Source organism: Asterias amurensis, chromosome 12 (genome assembly GCF_032118995.1).
Source record: "Asterias amurensis chromosome 12, ASM3211899v1".
In the NCBI taxonomy this organism is placed as follows: domain Eukaryota; kingdom Metazoa; phylum Echinodermata; class Asteroidea; order Forcipulatida; family Asteriidae; genus Asterias; species Asterias amurensis.
Window position 1 is genome coordinate 15585665 of NC_092659.1, and position 17214 is coordinate 15602878.

The 17214-nt window shown below is 38.0% G+C and overlaps 1 protein-coding gene across 4 annotated transcripts; it reads right to left on the reverse strand.

The window, feature by feature from the left end:
- Positions 1-92: 92 nt before the first annotated feature.
- LOC139945586 (uncharacterized) lies at positions 93-16885 on the reverse strand. 4 transcript variants are annotated; one of them, XM_071942988.1, is made up of 7 exons: positions 9453-12152; positions 8977-9164; positions 8273-8451; positions 7242-7355; positions 6008-6274; positions 5221-5432; positions 93-4566 (listed from the first exon to the last, which is right to left on the reverse strand). In XM_071942988.1, exons 2-7 carry the CDS (start codon positions 9093-9095, stop codon positions 4240-4242), a joined length of 1218 nt encoding a protein of 405 aa, XP_071799089.1. In that variant the 5' UTR covers positions 9096-9164; positions 9453-12152; the 3' UTR covers positions 93-4239. The 4 variants fall into 4 exon arrangements, 3 of the variants coding, with proteins under 3 accessions (XP_071799089.1, XP_071799090.1, XP_071799087.1); XM_071942989.1 differs by having other exon boundaries at positions 9281-12152; XM_071942986.1 differs by having other exon boundaries at positions 94-4566; positions 10093-12152.
- Between the last annotated feature and the right edge of the window lie 329 nt (positions 16886-17214).

Here is a 17214-nt window from a genome sequence, read left to right on the forward strand (position 1 = left end):
TTTTGGTCTCATGAGACCAAAATTGTTTTGTGACTTGTTTTACTCATTTCTCAAAAACTACACAACCTTAGTTAGTAATATTTGAAGGGAAGCTTTCAATTATCATTATCTTCAAACCCTGTAAGTTTAATGTAAATCTGTGGACATTTTGAAAAAGTACCCGAATCCTTTAAGTAGGCGCCTTGATCGGTTTTCTGGAAAAGTGTACATTATAAATCCATATTATTATTATTATTATTATTATTATTATTATTATTATTATTATTATTATTATTATTATTATTATTATTAAGTGCCATTAATTCATACACTTAGTATCTTTAACATTAATTTTTCATTTCGTGCTGAGAAATACATTTCTAAGACTCCTTTAGTCGATACCCAAAAGTACAAAGCGAAACTGACCCGATTTGAAAAAATAATCGTATTACGGAAGGTAAGGATCTTTGATGCGTTGACGCTTGGTGGCGCACTTTATTGGAAATCGGACCTTTCTTTTGTAACGTCACAGCCCGAGTTTTTGCCAACCCAGGTTGGAAAACTATGGAAAGCCGTACACGCAAATCAAAAACAGATCGCTATTTGTTACAATGTTTGAAATATTCAAGCATTGTCTCGATTTTGTCAAAAACAAAAACTAAGGGGAGGTACTTTGTTTTATTGAAAATTTGCAGAAAATGTTGAAATTGGTAAAAACATTATTAATACGATTGAGTGTTTTACCATGCCATCCAAGGCGGTTTGTTTATCAACAAACGAAATTTCTATGGACCTTTTCGCAAAAACCCATTGCACACGCGCTAACTGTTAAATGAGATGCATGCTGGTCTAGCTATGGATCAACATTTATCTCTAGCTAGACCAGCCATAGATATAGAATAGAACAACTAGATCGGCCGCGCGTACATACGCGGGTTCTGGCATGGGGGCCGCCATTGCCTATCTTCCGTGTACATTTTCTGTGCGTTGCCGTCAGCACGTGACTTTTTGCCGTCAGCACGTGACATTTAACGCGTACGTACAAGATACAAGATATTATCATGTACGTACATAATACATAATACATACACGTACATAATACATAACAAAACAAGTGACCTTCCAGCATAGAAGACGAAATAAATAGAAGTTTTTAAAGTTTGTTATAACAACTTTGTAAACCCTATCATTCCGAATAGGCTAATTTATAAGAGGATGTAAAACTCATACCCTTTGTCTTAGAAATATTCAGCCAATTATAAAAATAATGAAAACCTGTGTGACTATTGTTTTAAATTATTCACCTTTGCCTATATCAGCGGTGAAGTCAACGGCGTACTGCCATTGGATGTTGGAAATTGTAAACTGTGCTTTATTACTAATGTTTGTGCTTTACATGGTATGGACACTTTTTACAGGACACAAAACACACTTACTGAAATGCTGTAGTTTTTGAGAAATTAGTTTTTTAAAAAAGTCACGAATCTTTTTTTTTCGTCTCAGTATACGAAAATTAGTTCAGCTTTTAAAACGTATTTTTCGTGACATGGTTTCACTCTTTGATTAATGGAACCTGTGGGCCGATTTTACTATGTCAACCAATTGCAGGAGAGAAGGGTCTAAGAATTTACTGATTCTTTTTTCCCCACTTAAATAATGATTGCTAATAACTATTTTTTTTTTAAATATAAAGACTCAAACTCCTTCCAAATTGCTCGTTTGAAATCATTTGGATCTCTCATCTGTTTGAACAAAATCATACACGCGGTAAATTGTGTACATTTCTCATGAAGATCAAAATCGTCAAATCAACCAATAGAACATGCAGTGGCTGTTCAAAAATATTCAGGCGAATTCGGCGAATTTTCATGCTATAATTATTGTAGCATTAAAGCAACTGCAATACCACTAGCCTCCTTTGCGTTTTCTACAGTGCCCATCAAATAGTGGAACTGGGGTCGATTTCACAAAGAGTTAGGACTAGTCCTAAGAGATATCAATAACGTACAGCTAGTCCTAAGTTAGGACTAGTAACTCGTCCTAACTCGAGATAAGACTAGTCCTAACTCTTTGTGAAATCCACCTCTGATGTCATTGTTTTACTTGTAATGTGTACGGATTGGACTTTTTTTTTATAGCTTATTGTATTGTCTTTTGTGGTTTTTCTTGCAATTTTTTGTTAACAATTACATAAAATATGAATTTGTATTACAAACTATTTTTACTTGCGTACATTTGGGCCTGCTTGACCGCCAGTGCAGTAAGATACTGGTCTTTGGTTGCATTATATTTATTCAGCTCCCACAGCGTAACTTTTTTTTGTTGCTTTTACATGTTTAATTCTTTTGTTTGAAACACTCTACGAAAAAGATAACTTAGATGGAAAGATACATGCACCGTATTACATGTTTTATTATTTACAGCGATGTACTCCAATTCTATTCTCCTCGAAATATAATCTTTAAATGATAATATTGTTTGTCTACTTAATTATGATTTAATTATTGTTGTAGTGTTTTTGTTGTAAGTCCAGAGACAACAAAAAAGCATGACACCTTGTTTGGGTTACTCACTGGTACATTATTCTGCGTTTAGCTTTATTCCCCTTCAAAGAAAACCTAGTACAAAAATAGATCCATAAATCTAATTAATTCTTAAGTCATGTAACAACCAATGTTAAAGATTACTTCCCCATACAGTAGGTAGCCCTCCACCTCAGTTTACATAAGCACTGAGTATGCATAACACTTAATTATAGGCCAATACTTAACCATCCAACGTGAACTTCATATCATGTGCTGTATATTTAACATAAAAAATGTTATCCAATTTCACCCAAAATAACATTCTTAAATCCTACTCACCAACCGATCCGCCTCTCTATTTATTGTTAACTAAACTGGCTCTATGAGCGACGCTCCTCACTCGCTTCCTCCACCCAAATGTTGAATTTTACTCTCTCATCGTTAACCACAATTGTCAACTTTTAGTGACAAAGACAAAGGACACAACAATACACCCCGCCGCCTATAACCTGATGGCTAAAGTTACCCGTATCAGTGCGACTACCGTGAAACGGCGCCCTATCATTCAACAAAACTTTCTATTAACAAAATGCCCATGGGTATTTAAAAATTTCTATTCATCGACGATTTCAAAAAATGTTCTTCTCAGCTAATAATAATAGTACTAAAACTAATAAGAACAGAAGTAAAAATCTCGACGATCACAATAGCTGTTCTTGTCGGAACAGCTAGACAAATTAAAATCTCGACGATTATCAATAATGATATTAATAATGATAAAAATAATATTATCGAATTCTTATATAGCACACGTATCTACCAAACAAGGTACTCAAAGCGCTGAGTATACACAAACTTTTAGAAAAATTAGAATACAAAGACTATGTTGTCATATAACAAGTATACGGTAAGATGTTCACAAAATCCACAAAAGGATTTTAGCACATAATATCTTCAAGTTTTTTTTTCAAAATGTACATTTTGTAATATCTAATATCTAATATCTAATGTATTCATTTACATTACCCGACTAGTTTGCCCCAAGAATAATGACTTTACTAAATGGTCTGTTTGACACCTCTACACATAGTATAAAATAAACAATTAATTTGATAACATGGGTGCTCTTAATTACCTGAAACAAACAAACAGACAACCTAAATATAAGAAAGCACCAAGCTTTGGTGACGTTAACTGCACCAGTGAGGAGAAATGTACTGCTCATCAAGCCAGAGCGTTTCCAATTTAAAGTTCATTAAGGTGTTATCCATATATACCGATGTGTGTTAGAACTGTATACTCAGTACTTTACCGAGTTCTGTGAACGGAATCATGGGCATATTACTCGAGTGGGATTTAAACCCACGACCTTTGCGATTATACACTCTTAAAACTAAAGAGTTGAGTCCAACACTTCGAATATCTCGGTGATTGACTACACTTTGAAAGTGTTAGTTCCAGCGGTTTTATTTTTATTTTGATCCAACGCAAAAGGGTTAAATCAACAAGCTAAGTGTTGATTCAACATTTCTCACAAAAAATACTTGGAATTGTTGGATCAGCTTTTTAAACGCTAAACTGGCACTTAAATTGTTGACTATACTTTAAAATGCTGGATTTAACATATAAAATGCTGGATTCAACACTTTCAAAGTGTTGTCACTCACCGAACTCTCGCAAGTGTTGGATTCAAGTCTTTAATGTTTGAAGTGTATAGCAATGTCATCATACCAACTTAAAGTTGTAAAACTTCCAGTAGAGCATCCCTCAGTCTAATGTAATCTTCTTTACAGTTGTACACTTGACTTGAAATTCTGCACCAAAGCCTTTGTTTGAAATAAGAGAATGCTACAAACACCTGGCTTTGCTTGTATAAATCACTCATTAACCTGGAGCAAGTCCGAGCAGATGCAGGATAGAGACTCGTCTCTGGAATGGCAACCAACGCCATGCATGGAGCTCTCATTCCAACTGGTATTTGAAGCTTTTCAGTATTCATAGCTTTGGAAATCATGTCTGCTGCCCAGCTCGCTAGTGTTGAGTTGTATGCAACTATTTCATCCTGGCCATTCAAAGAAACAACATGTCAGAAACACTATTAACACTGGACACTATTGGTAATTGTCAAAGACTTTTGGGTGCGTTCGTTTAGCTTCCCTGGTTCGACCCCGGTTTTGGCGGGTTTTTTTTCCCAGGACGAGTGTGTGCAGATAATTACCCACGTCCGTCCTGGGTCGACCCAGGGGAGCTAAACGAACGCACCCATAGTCTTCACAGTTGGTGTATCTCAACATATGCATAAAGTAACAAACCTGATTTGAGCTCAATCGGTCGTCGATGTTGCGAGAAAGAAAAAAACACCCTTGTCCCACCATGGTCGCACGAAGCTGCGTGCTTTTAGATGCTTGATTTCGAGACCTCAAATTCTAAATCTGAGACCTCGAAATAAAATTCGTGGAAATTACTTCTTTCTCGAAAACTACGTCACTTTTGAGGGAGCCGTCATCAGCCAATTTCACGAAACGCCAGGATTAATCTTATTTCAAGCTAGGACGAGTAACCCGTCGTAACTTTGGATCATGGGTTCAATGCGGCCTATAGTAACGTCTTCGGATACGGAACTGAACTCAGACTAAGTCCAAGATTAATCTTAAGATAGAAAGTGTTTGGTGAAATCGACGGCTGCGTAAACAGGTTTTAGGATATCAATGCTTACCATTCCACCAAGGTCATTGTAGAACTTGATTGATGTTTCTGCCAAATAGTAAGGCAGACAATCCCGTGTGCCTACGAAGCAGAATCGTTTCATTAAGGTTGGTTCATTCTGATAATGTGATGTTAAGACTGGGCTAATAACATTCATGTAATCTGGCTGGACCCATAAGAAGGCACACCCTCGAGGAGTAAATAACCACTTGTGTAGATTTCCTGGGGAAAAAAACAGAAGAAAAACCTCCAGAAAATAACAGACAGAAACTCACTTTACAAAAGTATTTAAGGGCAGCTCGTTGTAGTACCTGTAACTTTAAAACATATTTGCAAAAAGGTGTAAAAAATTCAACAATTGCTAATTATGAAATTTGTAAATGTTCTGCTTTTGAAACGCGCATTAATTAGGTATTCTGGTGAATTAGACATAAGTGTGCAAATGCAGCTAGCTGCGGTTTGATGGGATGCTTGCTGGCTGCACCAGAGACATGTAAAACCGTATTTTGTTTTACATGTTTATGTCAATAATATTAAGTGTCTTTTTCAACAATACACAGTTTCCCTGAGAGGACAGCTTTGAAGAAAGATGTAAAATACAACTCTTGAATAATTTAAAACCATGCTGATGTAACATATTTTACACAAGACAGTGGAGTCTCGACCTGCACTCATCTATTTGTCTGCACCGTTTTCAGGATCCAGTGTCTGTTTTAGTTGCACGTATCAATTGTTCTATACATCTTTATCAGATGTTGTCCTATCAGGGAAATGCACAATACGGCATAATAACCTACCACAATAGAAGTCCACGCCTAAATCTTCCATATTAAGAGGTATTTGTCCCGGTGCATGTGCACCATCTACAAGCACCATAACTCCATTCATATGACACAGTTCTGCAATACGCTTAACTGGCATTAAGATTGCACTAGCACTGGTGATGTGGTCGACGATTGCAAGTTTGATATCTTTATCGTCATTTAAGACCTCAGAGTACAACTTGATGATGTCATCCTCACTGTTAATAGGGATCGGAATCTCTAAAACGACGATTTCTAAAGCTAAAAAATATAATAAATATACAAAATATATGACAACTTTATTTACAAACAAATTTGGATCTGACAATAACTTTTATGTTTCCTGACGATGAGTAGAGCAAGCTAGTCGAAACTTTGAGACCAATTCTAAGAACTCACTACGCGGCAGTGCAGTTAATAGAGGTCCCATAAGCTAAAGTATTAGTCCCAGACAATTTATATACCTTCCGCCCAGGTTGTATGACAGTAGTTTTCAGAACTGAGAAGTCTCCCGAAAAAAACCGATAAATCTACTCCGCGGTAGTAGAATATATAGCAAGACAGTTCTCTTAAAGCCATTGGACACTTACAGAAACAAAAATTAAAGTTCACAGATTTACAAATAACTTACAGGGTTTACAGAAGGTAATGGTGAAAGACTTCTCTTGAAATATTATTCCATAGAATGCTTTACTTTTTGAAAAAAACATTAAAACAATATCAATTCTCGATATCGAGAATTACGGATTACACAATCCCATGTCATGACACGGCGAAACGTGCGGAAACAAGGGTGGGTTTTTCCGTTATTTTCTCCCGACTCCAGTAACCGATTGAGCCTAAATTTTCACAGGTTTGTTATTTTATAAATTATATAAGTTGTGATACACGAAGTGTGGGCCTTGGACATTACTGTTTACCTAAAGTGTCCAACGGCTTTAAAAACAAACTCTACCTCTGGCAAGTAAATGATGCACACATGGTGCTACGGCAAACCAATTAATATATAACTTTTAAGAGATTACATTTAAAACAATATTGCACACTTTAAAAGATGTAATAAATGTATCGATGCAAGAGATTAATGTTTTGGATTCAGTTCTTATGTTATAGCTCATTTTTAACAAAAACGCATCAGTGAGCTTTACATTGAATGCCCTGATCATTGTGCCAATAACATTCCATTAATATTTCACTGCTCCCTGGGATTATGAAGCTTTGATTTTACCTAATTGTTGTGAAACAAACTGTACAGTTTTAGTTACAGCTCTGTATGTGTGACTTGTAATCAATATCTTGTCACCTCGTTGAAAAGACAGGCTCTTCAATACAGCATTGGTACCTACAAAAGAAACAGATACATAACGGGTTCTGTATTGTATTTAACATTGCTATGTTTGTATGAATATTTCAAAGCAAATGCATACTATTAAATTAGCTACTGTTTCACATCATTTATCATTATTAAATTCCAGCATCACAAGCTTAGTTCAGTCTCCTGACGATGACTAGAGCAAAAAATAGTGACAACAGTGAAAAACTACTCGTTTTGTCGGCCATGCCACTCTTGCAAAGAGTGGCGGACGACTCTTTTAGGCGTGAAATACGGTACTTCCAACTCGATTTAGAGTGAAATTCGTTCCAATTTCACCCAAATAGAGTGACAAAGACCGACTTCCACTCTCAAAAGAGTGGAACTGACACCAGTCTGAGAAGAGAGAGAAACTTTCATTCTTTTACATTTTAAGAGAGTAAGGATGAATGAAAGATGTGTAGAATTGGGGCAAATCTGAGAACTGTCCGAGATCTATGATGCTGCATCATGTTTATAAAGCAAAGTATGGAAGGCTAAGTAAGCCCGGAAAAGGTCCAACAAGTCACGCTAATTACTATAATGTTTAAAGGCAGTGGACACTATAAATTGGTAATTACTCAAAATAATTATCAGCATAAAACCTCGCTTGGTAACGAGTAATGGGGAGAGATTGATAATATAAAACATTGTGATAAACGGCTCCCTCTGAAGTGACGCACTTTTCGAGAAAGAAGTAGTTTTCCACGAATTTGATTTCGAGACCTCAAGTTTAGATATTGGTTTAGATAAGGGTGTTTTTTCTGCAACTTGGATGACCGATTGAGCTCAAATTTTCACAGGTTTGTTATTTTATGCATATGTTGAGATACACAGGTGAGAAGACTGATCTTTGACAACAGTGTCCACTGTCTTTAATAGAAAGAAACTAGAATATGGACCCTTACCTGTTGTTGCATTTTCAACCAGAACCAAGTCTTGTGGTTTGGAACCTACAAAGGCAGCCACTGCGTGAACTCCATCAGCATACATATTGATGTTATGCGCGTCCTCATTTGGAAAGTTACCTGGATCGTATTGATTTCTGTACCACAGTTCAGGATTTCTCTCACGCTTCTCAATCAACCTAAAATGAAGAAAGATATGATCATCTGAAGGTGATTGCTACTCGCAGACAGAAAGTTAAAACTCACCAATAACATTGCCAGCTTCACTGGCACTGCCCAGTCTCCAACACTCTTGTTGGAAAAATTGTACAAAACAATATGATCATGATCAGTATGCCTGAATAGAAAGGTAACAAAATAAAAAACGCGTATATAAGTATACTAAATTATCATAATTTTAAAGCAAATAATAAACAAATAACTATGAATGAACTATGAACAAGAGAGCACGAGCAAGATGCTGTTAGTATTCCGAGGCTTGTAGAAAACAATCTTTATACAGACAAACAAACAAACAAAAGACAAACAAACAAACAAACAAACAAACAAACAATGACATTACAAAATTCAACGACAAAATACCATCAATAAAACGCCGGACTACTGAATACGACAAAAGTGCATAGATACGATAGAATAGATACAATAAATTGAGGACACCATATTGCTGACAGTTGATGTCAGACAGTGCAGGGTCAACCAACCTCTGTTGTTTCTCAAGCACTGGGCGCGGCACCGCTCCAAAGGACCCATTATTACACTGAGCGATATTTTCATCAATACAGAAATGTTGCTTCTTCAAGTCTTGACCGAATGTTGCCATTGTTGACTGTTTCTGGGATGTGGGTGCCAGCAATGTTCAGCAAAGAGGTCATTGAATTTATTCTGCAATCTGAAAAGAAGTCATAATTAAAACTATGTTGTGTAAACACTGACCATTTCAATGTTTAACCCAAAATGTGGCCTAACTATTTGTTTTAAGACATGTTGAAAACCCATGTTACGTACATGAAGTGTGGGATCATTAAGGCCTGATTAGAACAACCATGGAGGTAGAAAACAACATACAGCAATCCGCAGTGCTTATAAGCAAGACGAAGCCATGCATTAACAGCTGGGCCAATTTCATAGAGCTGAGTACAATAAGTAGGTATAAGCATAATAACAATATGATGCTTACCAGAATTATGGTTACCAGCCAAAATACTATGAGCGGCAACAGTAGGCACGGTGTAGGCACGGCAGAGGTTTTCCGTTTAATTTAAAGACGTGTTGCACTTTGTGCCGGTCGGTACGGTCATAGTCTGTGCGGCAGCCGCTCATGCCTGCTGTACTACGTACTACAACACGGGCCGCTGTCATGCATGGCGAGGCACAGACTTTAATTGGGGGTCAAGGTCACCCATAGGTTGGTCCACTTTGAAAGCCCCCCACTCATACATCAGAGCGTTACATGCACACATCAGATCCTTCCATTACTGACGACACTTATTCCATTCAGTTCAACCATGGTTCAACTAACACATTTCCACAAGTTACAGAAGTACATTGAAATGAAATGCATAATTATAAACGATTAAACTAGCGGGAATACGCGTGGAGGCAAGGGCCCCCAATATAAAGCCATCAGGTAGCTTGTAATAACAATAATAATGACTTTACAAGGTACATAGTTAAAAGGGAGTGCCCATACAAAAACAACAGACAGATAAAGCACAATTAACAAAGTCCTGGGACAACAAAATCATTCCATTGGTTTGGTCATTAGATTAGTGATTATTTGTTGCGACAGATTTGAGACTGTAGCCTAAGATACTCACCAAGAAGAGCGTGAAACCCACTGTATGTGTGCCGGCTCAACTTGACTCGGGCCGGACCTCAGCTTGCTACTGGAAGTCGTATATATAGTGTGTGACGCAGTTTGGTTAACAAAGGCCGCTGACTGACGAGAGGTCACCATATAGTGCAGCCGTTCCGGATGGCTGCACGCACGAATTTGCTAAAGGTGACTTTTGCAATGGAGTGACTTTGCAAGGGGGTGGCTTTGCAAGTGCTGACGTTGCAAGGGGTGTGACTCTAAAGAGTTGAATTTGCTGTTTCTGTGGGTGACTTTGCAGTTGCTAGGGGTTAATTTTTCACGGGTGTGAGTTTGCAAGGGGGTAAGGACTTTGCAAGGGCAGACATAGCAAGGGTTGACTCTGAAGGGAGTGAATTTGCAGTTGCTAGGGGTGACTTCGCAAGGGGTGATTTGCAAGGGAGTGACTTTGCAGTTGCTAGGGGTTAATTTTTCACGGGTGTGATTTTGCAAGGGGGTACTGACTTTGCAAGGGCTGACGTTGCAAGGGTTGACTCTGAAGGGAGTGAATTTGCAGTTGCTAGGGGTGACTTCGCAAGGGGTGATTACAGGGGGGGGGGGACTTTGCAGTTGCTAGGGGTTAATTTTTCACGGGTGTGAGTTTGCAAGGGGGTACTGACTTTTCAAGGGCTGACGTTGCAAGGGTTGACTCTGAAGGGAGTGAATTTGCAGTTGCTAGGGGTGACTTCGCAAGGGGTGATTTGCAGGGGGTGACTTTGCAGTTGCTAGGGGTTAATTTTTCACGGGTGTGATTTTGCAAGGGGGTACTGACTTTGCAAGGGCTGACGTTGCAAGGGTTGACTCTGAAGGGAGTGAATTTGCAGTTGCTAGGGGTGACTTCGCAAGGGGTGATTTGCAGGGGGTGACTTTGCAGTTACTAGGGGTTAATTTTTCACGGGTGTGATTTTGCAAGGGGGTACTGACTTTGCAAGGGCTGACGTTGCAAGGGTTGATTCTGAAGGGAGTGAATTTGCAGTTGCTATAGGGGTGACTTTGCAAGGGAGTGGCTTTGCAAGGGGTACCTTTGCAAGGGAGTGACTTTGCTGGGGGTGACTTTGCTAGGGAGTGACTTTGCTGGGGGTTCTTATAACAGTTATAAGGGTTGACTCTGAAGGGAGTGAATTTGCAGTTGCTAGGGGTGACTTCGCAAGGGGTGATTTGCAGGGGGTGACTTTGCAGTTGCTAGGGGTTAATTTTTCAGAGGTGTGATTTTGCAAGGGGGTACTGACTTTGCAAGGGCTGACGTTGCAAGGGTTGACTCTGAAGGGAGTGAGTTTGCAGTTGCTAGGGGTGACTTCGCAAGGGGTGATTTGCAGGGGGTGACTTTGCAGTTGCTAGGGGTTAATTTTTCACGGGTGTGAGTTTGCAAGGGGGTACTGACTTTGCAAGGGCTGTCGTTGCAAGGGTTGATTCGGAAGGGAGTGAATTTGCAGTTGCTATAGGGGTGACTTTGCAAGGGAGTGGCTTTGCAAGGGGTACCTTTGCAAGGGAGTGACTTTGCTGGGGGTGACTTTGCTAGGGAGTGACTTTGCTGGGGGTTCTTATAACAGTTCTAATAACAGTTCTCAAGACAGTTCTAATAACAGTTCTGATGACGCTTCTAATAACAGTTCTGAAGAAAGTTTTGATAACAGTTCTGATGACAGTTCTGATAACAGTTCTGAAAACAGTTCAAATAACAGTTGTGACAACAGTTTTTGTAACAGTGCTGATAACGAATCTGGTAGCAAGTCCAGCTTAAAGTGACGGTTACTGTTCTGAGCTACAGTGGGTATAAATGTTTTTTAAGCTCGTTCACAAGGGAAATTCACACAATGTATTTCTTTGAATTTGGAAAATTTTCTTTTTTCAATGGTTCACTAAAACTATTTGGTTTTTGTTTAGACCTGCAAACAACATGTCATTGGGCAATAATGCATACTATCTAATTTGTAAATTTGAACCTTTCAGCCCTGATATTATAAAAGCAGATATTTTTCAGAGTATTTATTGCAGTATTAACAAACATAAGATATGTATGTTATGTAACCCGCATATATTTCTGACAGGTCTTAGATCCAAGCTCCCCAACATAAAACGCCCCCTCTGATTGGCTGACAGCCACAAGGTGTGGATGAGAGCCTGATGCTAATTGGATGCTATCCATTATCGTGCAGTTGCCAATGGTGCCTGGTTTCAGTGGTGATGCAACAAAGAGAATCCGATCAGACTGGAGTTGGGTCACGATGAAGTGAGTTTGATCAGCGCTGAGTCTGAAAATACATGGTTATTAGAAACAGTTATGATAACAGTTCTAATAACAGTTCTGATAACAGTTCTGATAACAGTTCTGATAACAGTTCTGAAACACTTACGATGACAGTTCTGATAACAGTTCTGATGACTGTTCTGAAACAGTTCTGATGACAGTTCTGAAACAGTTATGATAACAGTTATGATAACGGTTCTGATGACAGTTCTGATAACTGTTCTGATAACAGTTCTGAAACAGTTCTGATAACAGTTCTGAAACAGTTATGATAACAGTTATGATAACGGTTCTGATGACAGTTCTGATAACCGTTCTGATAACAGTTCTGATGACAGTTCTGATAACAGTTCTAAAACAGTAAACGATAACAGTTATGATAACAGTTCTGATGACAGTTCTGATAACAGTTCTGAAACAGTTATGATAACAGTTATGATAACGGTTCTGATGACAGTTCTGATAACCGTTCTGATAACAGTTATGGTAACAGTTCTGATGACAGTTCTGATAACAGTTCTGAAACAATTATGATAACAGTTATGATAAACGTTCTGATGACAGTTCTGAAAACTGTTATGATAACAGTTATGATGACAGTTCTGAGAACTGTTCTTATAACAGTTCTGTTAAAATTTTAATACAGTTCTGTGAACAGTTCTTAAACAGTTCTGATAGAAGACAATTAGAGTGGTCATTCAAAACAGTTCTGATTGCAGTTATGACAACAGTTCTGGTAACAGTACTGAGAACTGTTCTTATACACCTGACAACAAATCTAATAACAGTTCTGATGACAGTTCTAAAACAGTGCTGATAAACTGAAAACAGTTCTTATAACAGTTCTTATAACCGTTTTGAAGACAATCTAATACAGTTCTGTTAACAGTTCTAAAGCAGTTCTGTTAACAGTTCTAAATAATTCTGATAACAACAGTTCCACTATCAGTTCTGATAACAGTTCTAACAACAGTTCTGATAACAGTTCTGAGAGTTCAAACAACAGTTTTGATAGCAGTTCTGACAGTTCTAATAACAGTTTTGATAACAGTTCTGACAGTTCTAACAACAGTTCTGATAAAAGTTCTGACAGTTCTAAAAACAGTTCTGATAAAAGTTCTGATACAGTTCTGAAACAGCTCTGATAATTGTTCTTAACTTCTTAGAACAGTTCTGACAACAAGTCTAATAACAGTTCTAATAAAAGTTCCGACAAGAGTTCTGATAAGAGTTCTGACAAGAGTTCTTATAGTTCTGATAACAGTTCAAATAACAGTTCTAATAAGAGTTCTTATAATAGTTCTGGTAACAGTTCTAAAACAGTTCTGTTATCAGTTCTAGATCACACATAGCTCGAGCGGATAGTGCAATAGGGCAACGGGAAAACAAACCAAACAAAAAACAAAATGAAAATGTAAAACTACAACGTCTGGGTTAAGGCTACCATTACATTGAAACATAATAATATGCCTACCTAACAGAGTAGGGCTCCCCATCGGTGAAGCATGATGACCACTCCCCCAAGTATCTTCCATTGCCTGTGTCGAATGCCTGTAGTCTGCCATTCATTCGGTCTGCAACCCAGACTCGTCCGACACCATCCAATTCAACACTGTGCGGAATATAAAACTGTCCTGGCTTGGATCCATTGACACCTCCTACCAGCCATTGCACTTTAAAATCTGAAGCAAACACAAACATTCAAGAGTGCCATTCAAAACACTGAGGTCCTGCAAACATTCTGACAGTTTTGAAATTTTGAAAAAAACCCACAAAAAACAAGAAGTGTTGACAACAAAAATGCCTTATATGCTGAGATTGGAGCTGCTACACCAAGTCCTTTTTGAATGATTGTTTTGGCCATAATGAGCTTAATTTTATATCTGAGGGGGTGCAGAAACCATTGGCTTCTGAGGGATCCCATGATTAATCCACTAACCAAGTTTGGAGTTTATGCACCAATTGACCAAGTCCTTTTTAAGTTTTTGGTCGGACAACATTTCTTTTGTTTTAGCCATAAAGAGGTTTAATATTTTACTGAGTGGTCCAAAAATAATCTGGCTTCTGGGGGATCCAATGATTAATATACAAACCAAGTCTGGAGTTGATATGCCAAGTCCTTTTTTCAAGTTATTGCTCGGACAACATTTCTTTTGTTTTAGCCATAATGAGGTTAATTCTTATCTGAGTGGGTCCAAAAACAATAGGCTTCTGGGGGATCCCATGAACAATCCACAAACAAGAAATCTAAGTCCTCACAATTTCTTAACGTGAGTTGCATTATTTCACGAAAATGACGATATTGTGAGGAGTATATGACGACCAAAGCCCATCGCAGAAAAATAGATGCTGCCATGGAATGTGATTTGGTTGAAATTATTGGCTTCTTGCAGGTAAAATTTGAGTTGTGAAGCTTAGAAAAATTTTCGCCCCCGAAATGGACCCTGATATCCAGGACGTCAGGTCGCTAGGGGTAATGACCACTCACCCTTTTGAAGTTTTAAAAGTCGGTTGTTCATTCCTCCATCTCCATCGACTATGTACATCTCACCTTGTTCGCTGATGGCTACATCTGCAACCTGATCAAATTGAAGTGGGGATGTTCCATTGCCTTTCTTTCCAGGCGTACCAAGCACAAACTCCATGGTTTTACCATCAGGTGAAAACCTCTTTATTGTATATCCCAACTGTCCTGCACAGCAAACAACATGATTTCGGGATTATGACATGACATACAGTGGACACTATTGGTATTTACTGAAAATAATTATTAGCATAAAAAACATACTTGGCAACGAGTATGGGGGGTGGGGAGCTGTTGATATTATAAAACATTGTGAGAACGGCTCCCTCTGAAGTAATTTAGCTTTTTAGAAAGAAGTAATTTTCCACGAATTTGATATCGAGACCTCAGAATTAATTTTTGAGGTCTCAAAATCAAGCATCTGAAAGCACACAACTTCATGTGACAACTGACAAGGGTTTTTTCTTTCATTATTATCTCGCAACTTCAACGATGCATAATGAAAGATCCTATGCATAGGCCTATAGCGCCTACTTTTTAGACCTCAACAAATTACTTTTTTGCAAGCAAAGCATTATGGTTGTCAACTTAAATATTCAATTTTGTCCCTGCTCACCGTCTCCAACATCAGTAAGCCAAAGTCGACTCTTCCCTGAGGTTGCATTGTGATGCATCCTCATTCCGTGAACCATATTGATCACCACTGGATCATAAATGAAGGATCTCAGAAAAGCACCAGACGTATTGAAGACCAGGACTGGAGGATTCCGATACCCACGCTGTAATTGGAGAAACAGTGACCGAAAAAGTGACACATTAGATGTTAAAACTGCAATGGGGATCTACATGTATAACAAAAAATATTTAGTTTGGTTTTACCCTTCCACTGATTTGTGTTAGCACTGTGTATACTCAGAGGAAAAGTTTCCGTATGGCGCCACCACTTTTTCATTCGAAATAAAATAATATAGTATCTAATTTACCTGATTGATATATCCCTTTTTGTAAAAACGAGTGAAAATGTGGTGGCGCCATACGGAAACTTATCCTACTCAGAAACCACAAACATAATACAAGTACTCGGGTAGACCCAGTGACTGGGGCGCTAGATTCCTTTTTTTTCTGAATTTTAACAATATCGATCATCTGATGGCTGGTCCAGCGGAATGTAAACAAAAAACATCATTTTATAGCCGAAAAATTGCAATTTCATGCCAGTGTTGCATTTTAAATATATGGGGAGGCCATAAGGGAGTTTTTTTTTAGGTAATTCGTTTGGTATTTTCATCATTTCGGTGCATTTTTCGTGTGACTGTTACAGAAAATGTTAACGTGATGAGTTTGAAAGAGGTGTAGATGACCGAATATTTTAAAGTTTCGCAAAAGGAATCTAAGACCCTTTGAATAATTGAAACATTGTGTATACTTAAAGGCAGAGGACACTATTGGTAATTGTCAAAGATCAGTCTTCTCACTTGGTGTATATCTCAATAATGCATAAAACAACAAACCTGTGAAAATTTGAGCTATAATAATGGTCGTCGAAGTTGCGAGATAAAAAAGTAGTAAATGCCACAACAAGGTCAACATTCAAGAAAGAGCTCGATGCCTATTGGAAGGAATCAATGATAGGATATGGGGTCACAAACGCATAAGCCTAAACAATTTCTCCCATCAATCGTAAGTAAGTAAGTAAGTAAGTAAGTAAGACCAGACCCCCATAATTATTATATCCCATAATCCCCATATCATATTAAAAATGTCACATCCGTCCGAGTCCAAAGTAAAGTTCAACTCACTTGCGAAACATATATTTCCCCGTTTTTGTCATCGACAGCCGCGCTGTAAACCGGACCAGTAAACACAGATGAAAGGCCTGGCCACGACGGATCCAATTTATACATCGGTCCAGCTCCTGTGCAGAAGCAAAAACATGATAATAATGCCAAGAAAATCCACCTCGTTGCTGCTGCGTCCATTGTCAGATTGTTTTGACATGTTTTGTTAAAGTCACATGACTGATCACCTGATACTTGGCTAAAACATAATATAGTGTTGTTACGCACTCATCTATTGTTTGTTTTTTGTAGGTACGGTTGTTTCTTTTGTTTTAATTCCTCCGCCGTTATGGGGGATCATCTATTTTTTTTTAATTGATTAACTTCTATTTCTTTCTGTCAGTTGTTCTCTGTGGAAATATTTTTAATACAAAAAATAATAATATGGAAAAGGATGTGATATAGTAAACATATTGCCCACCCTTAAATAAAAAAATAGATACGAGGAACATGGTAAGTTATTTATGGCCATTTAAT

What these genes read in the sequence shown, in the direction of transcription:
- LOC139945586 (XM_071942988.1), bottom strand. Translation starts at nt 9,095, where the DNA reads ATGGCAACATTCGGTCAAGACTTGAAGAAGCAACATTTCTGTATTGAT. An exon ending in GTGCTTGAGAAACAACAGAG is followed by an intron (nt 8,452 to 8,976) that starts GTTGGTTGACCC and finishes TCTTCATTTTAG; the next exon opens with GTTGATTGAGAAGCGTGAGA. An exon ending in ACAATGACCTTGGTGGAATG is followed by an intron (nt 4,567 to 5,220) that starts GTAAGCATTGAT and finishes TTGAATGGCCAG; the next exon opens with GATGAAATAGTTGCATACAA.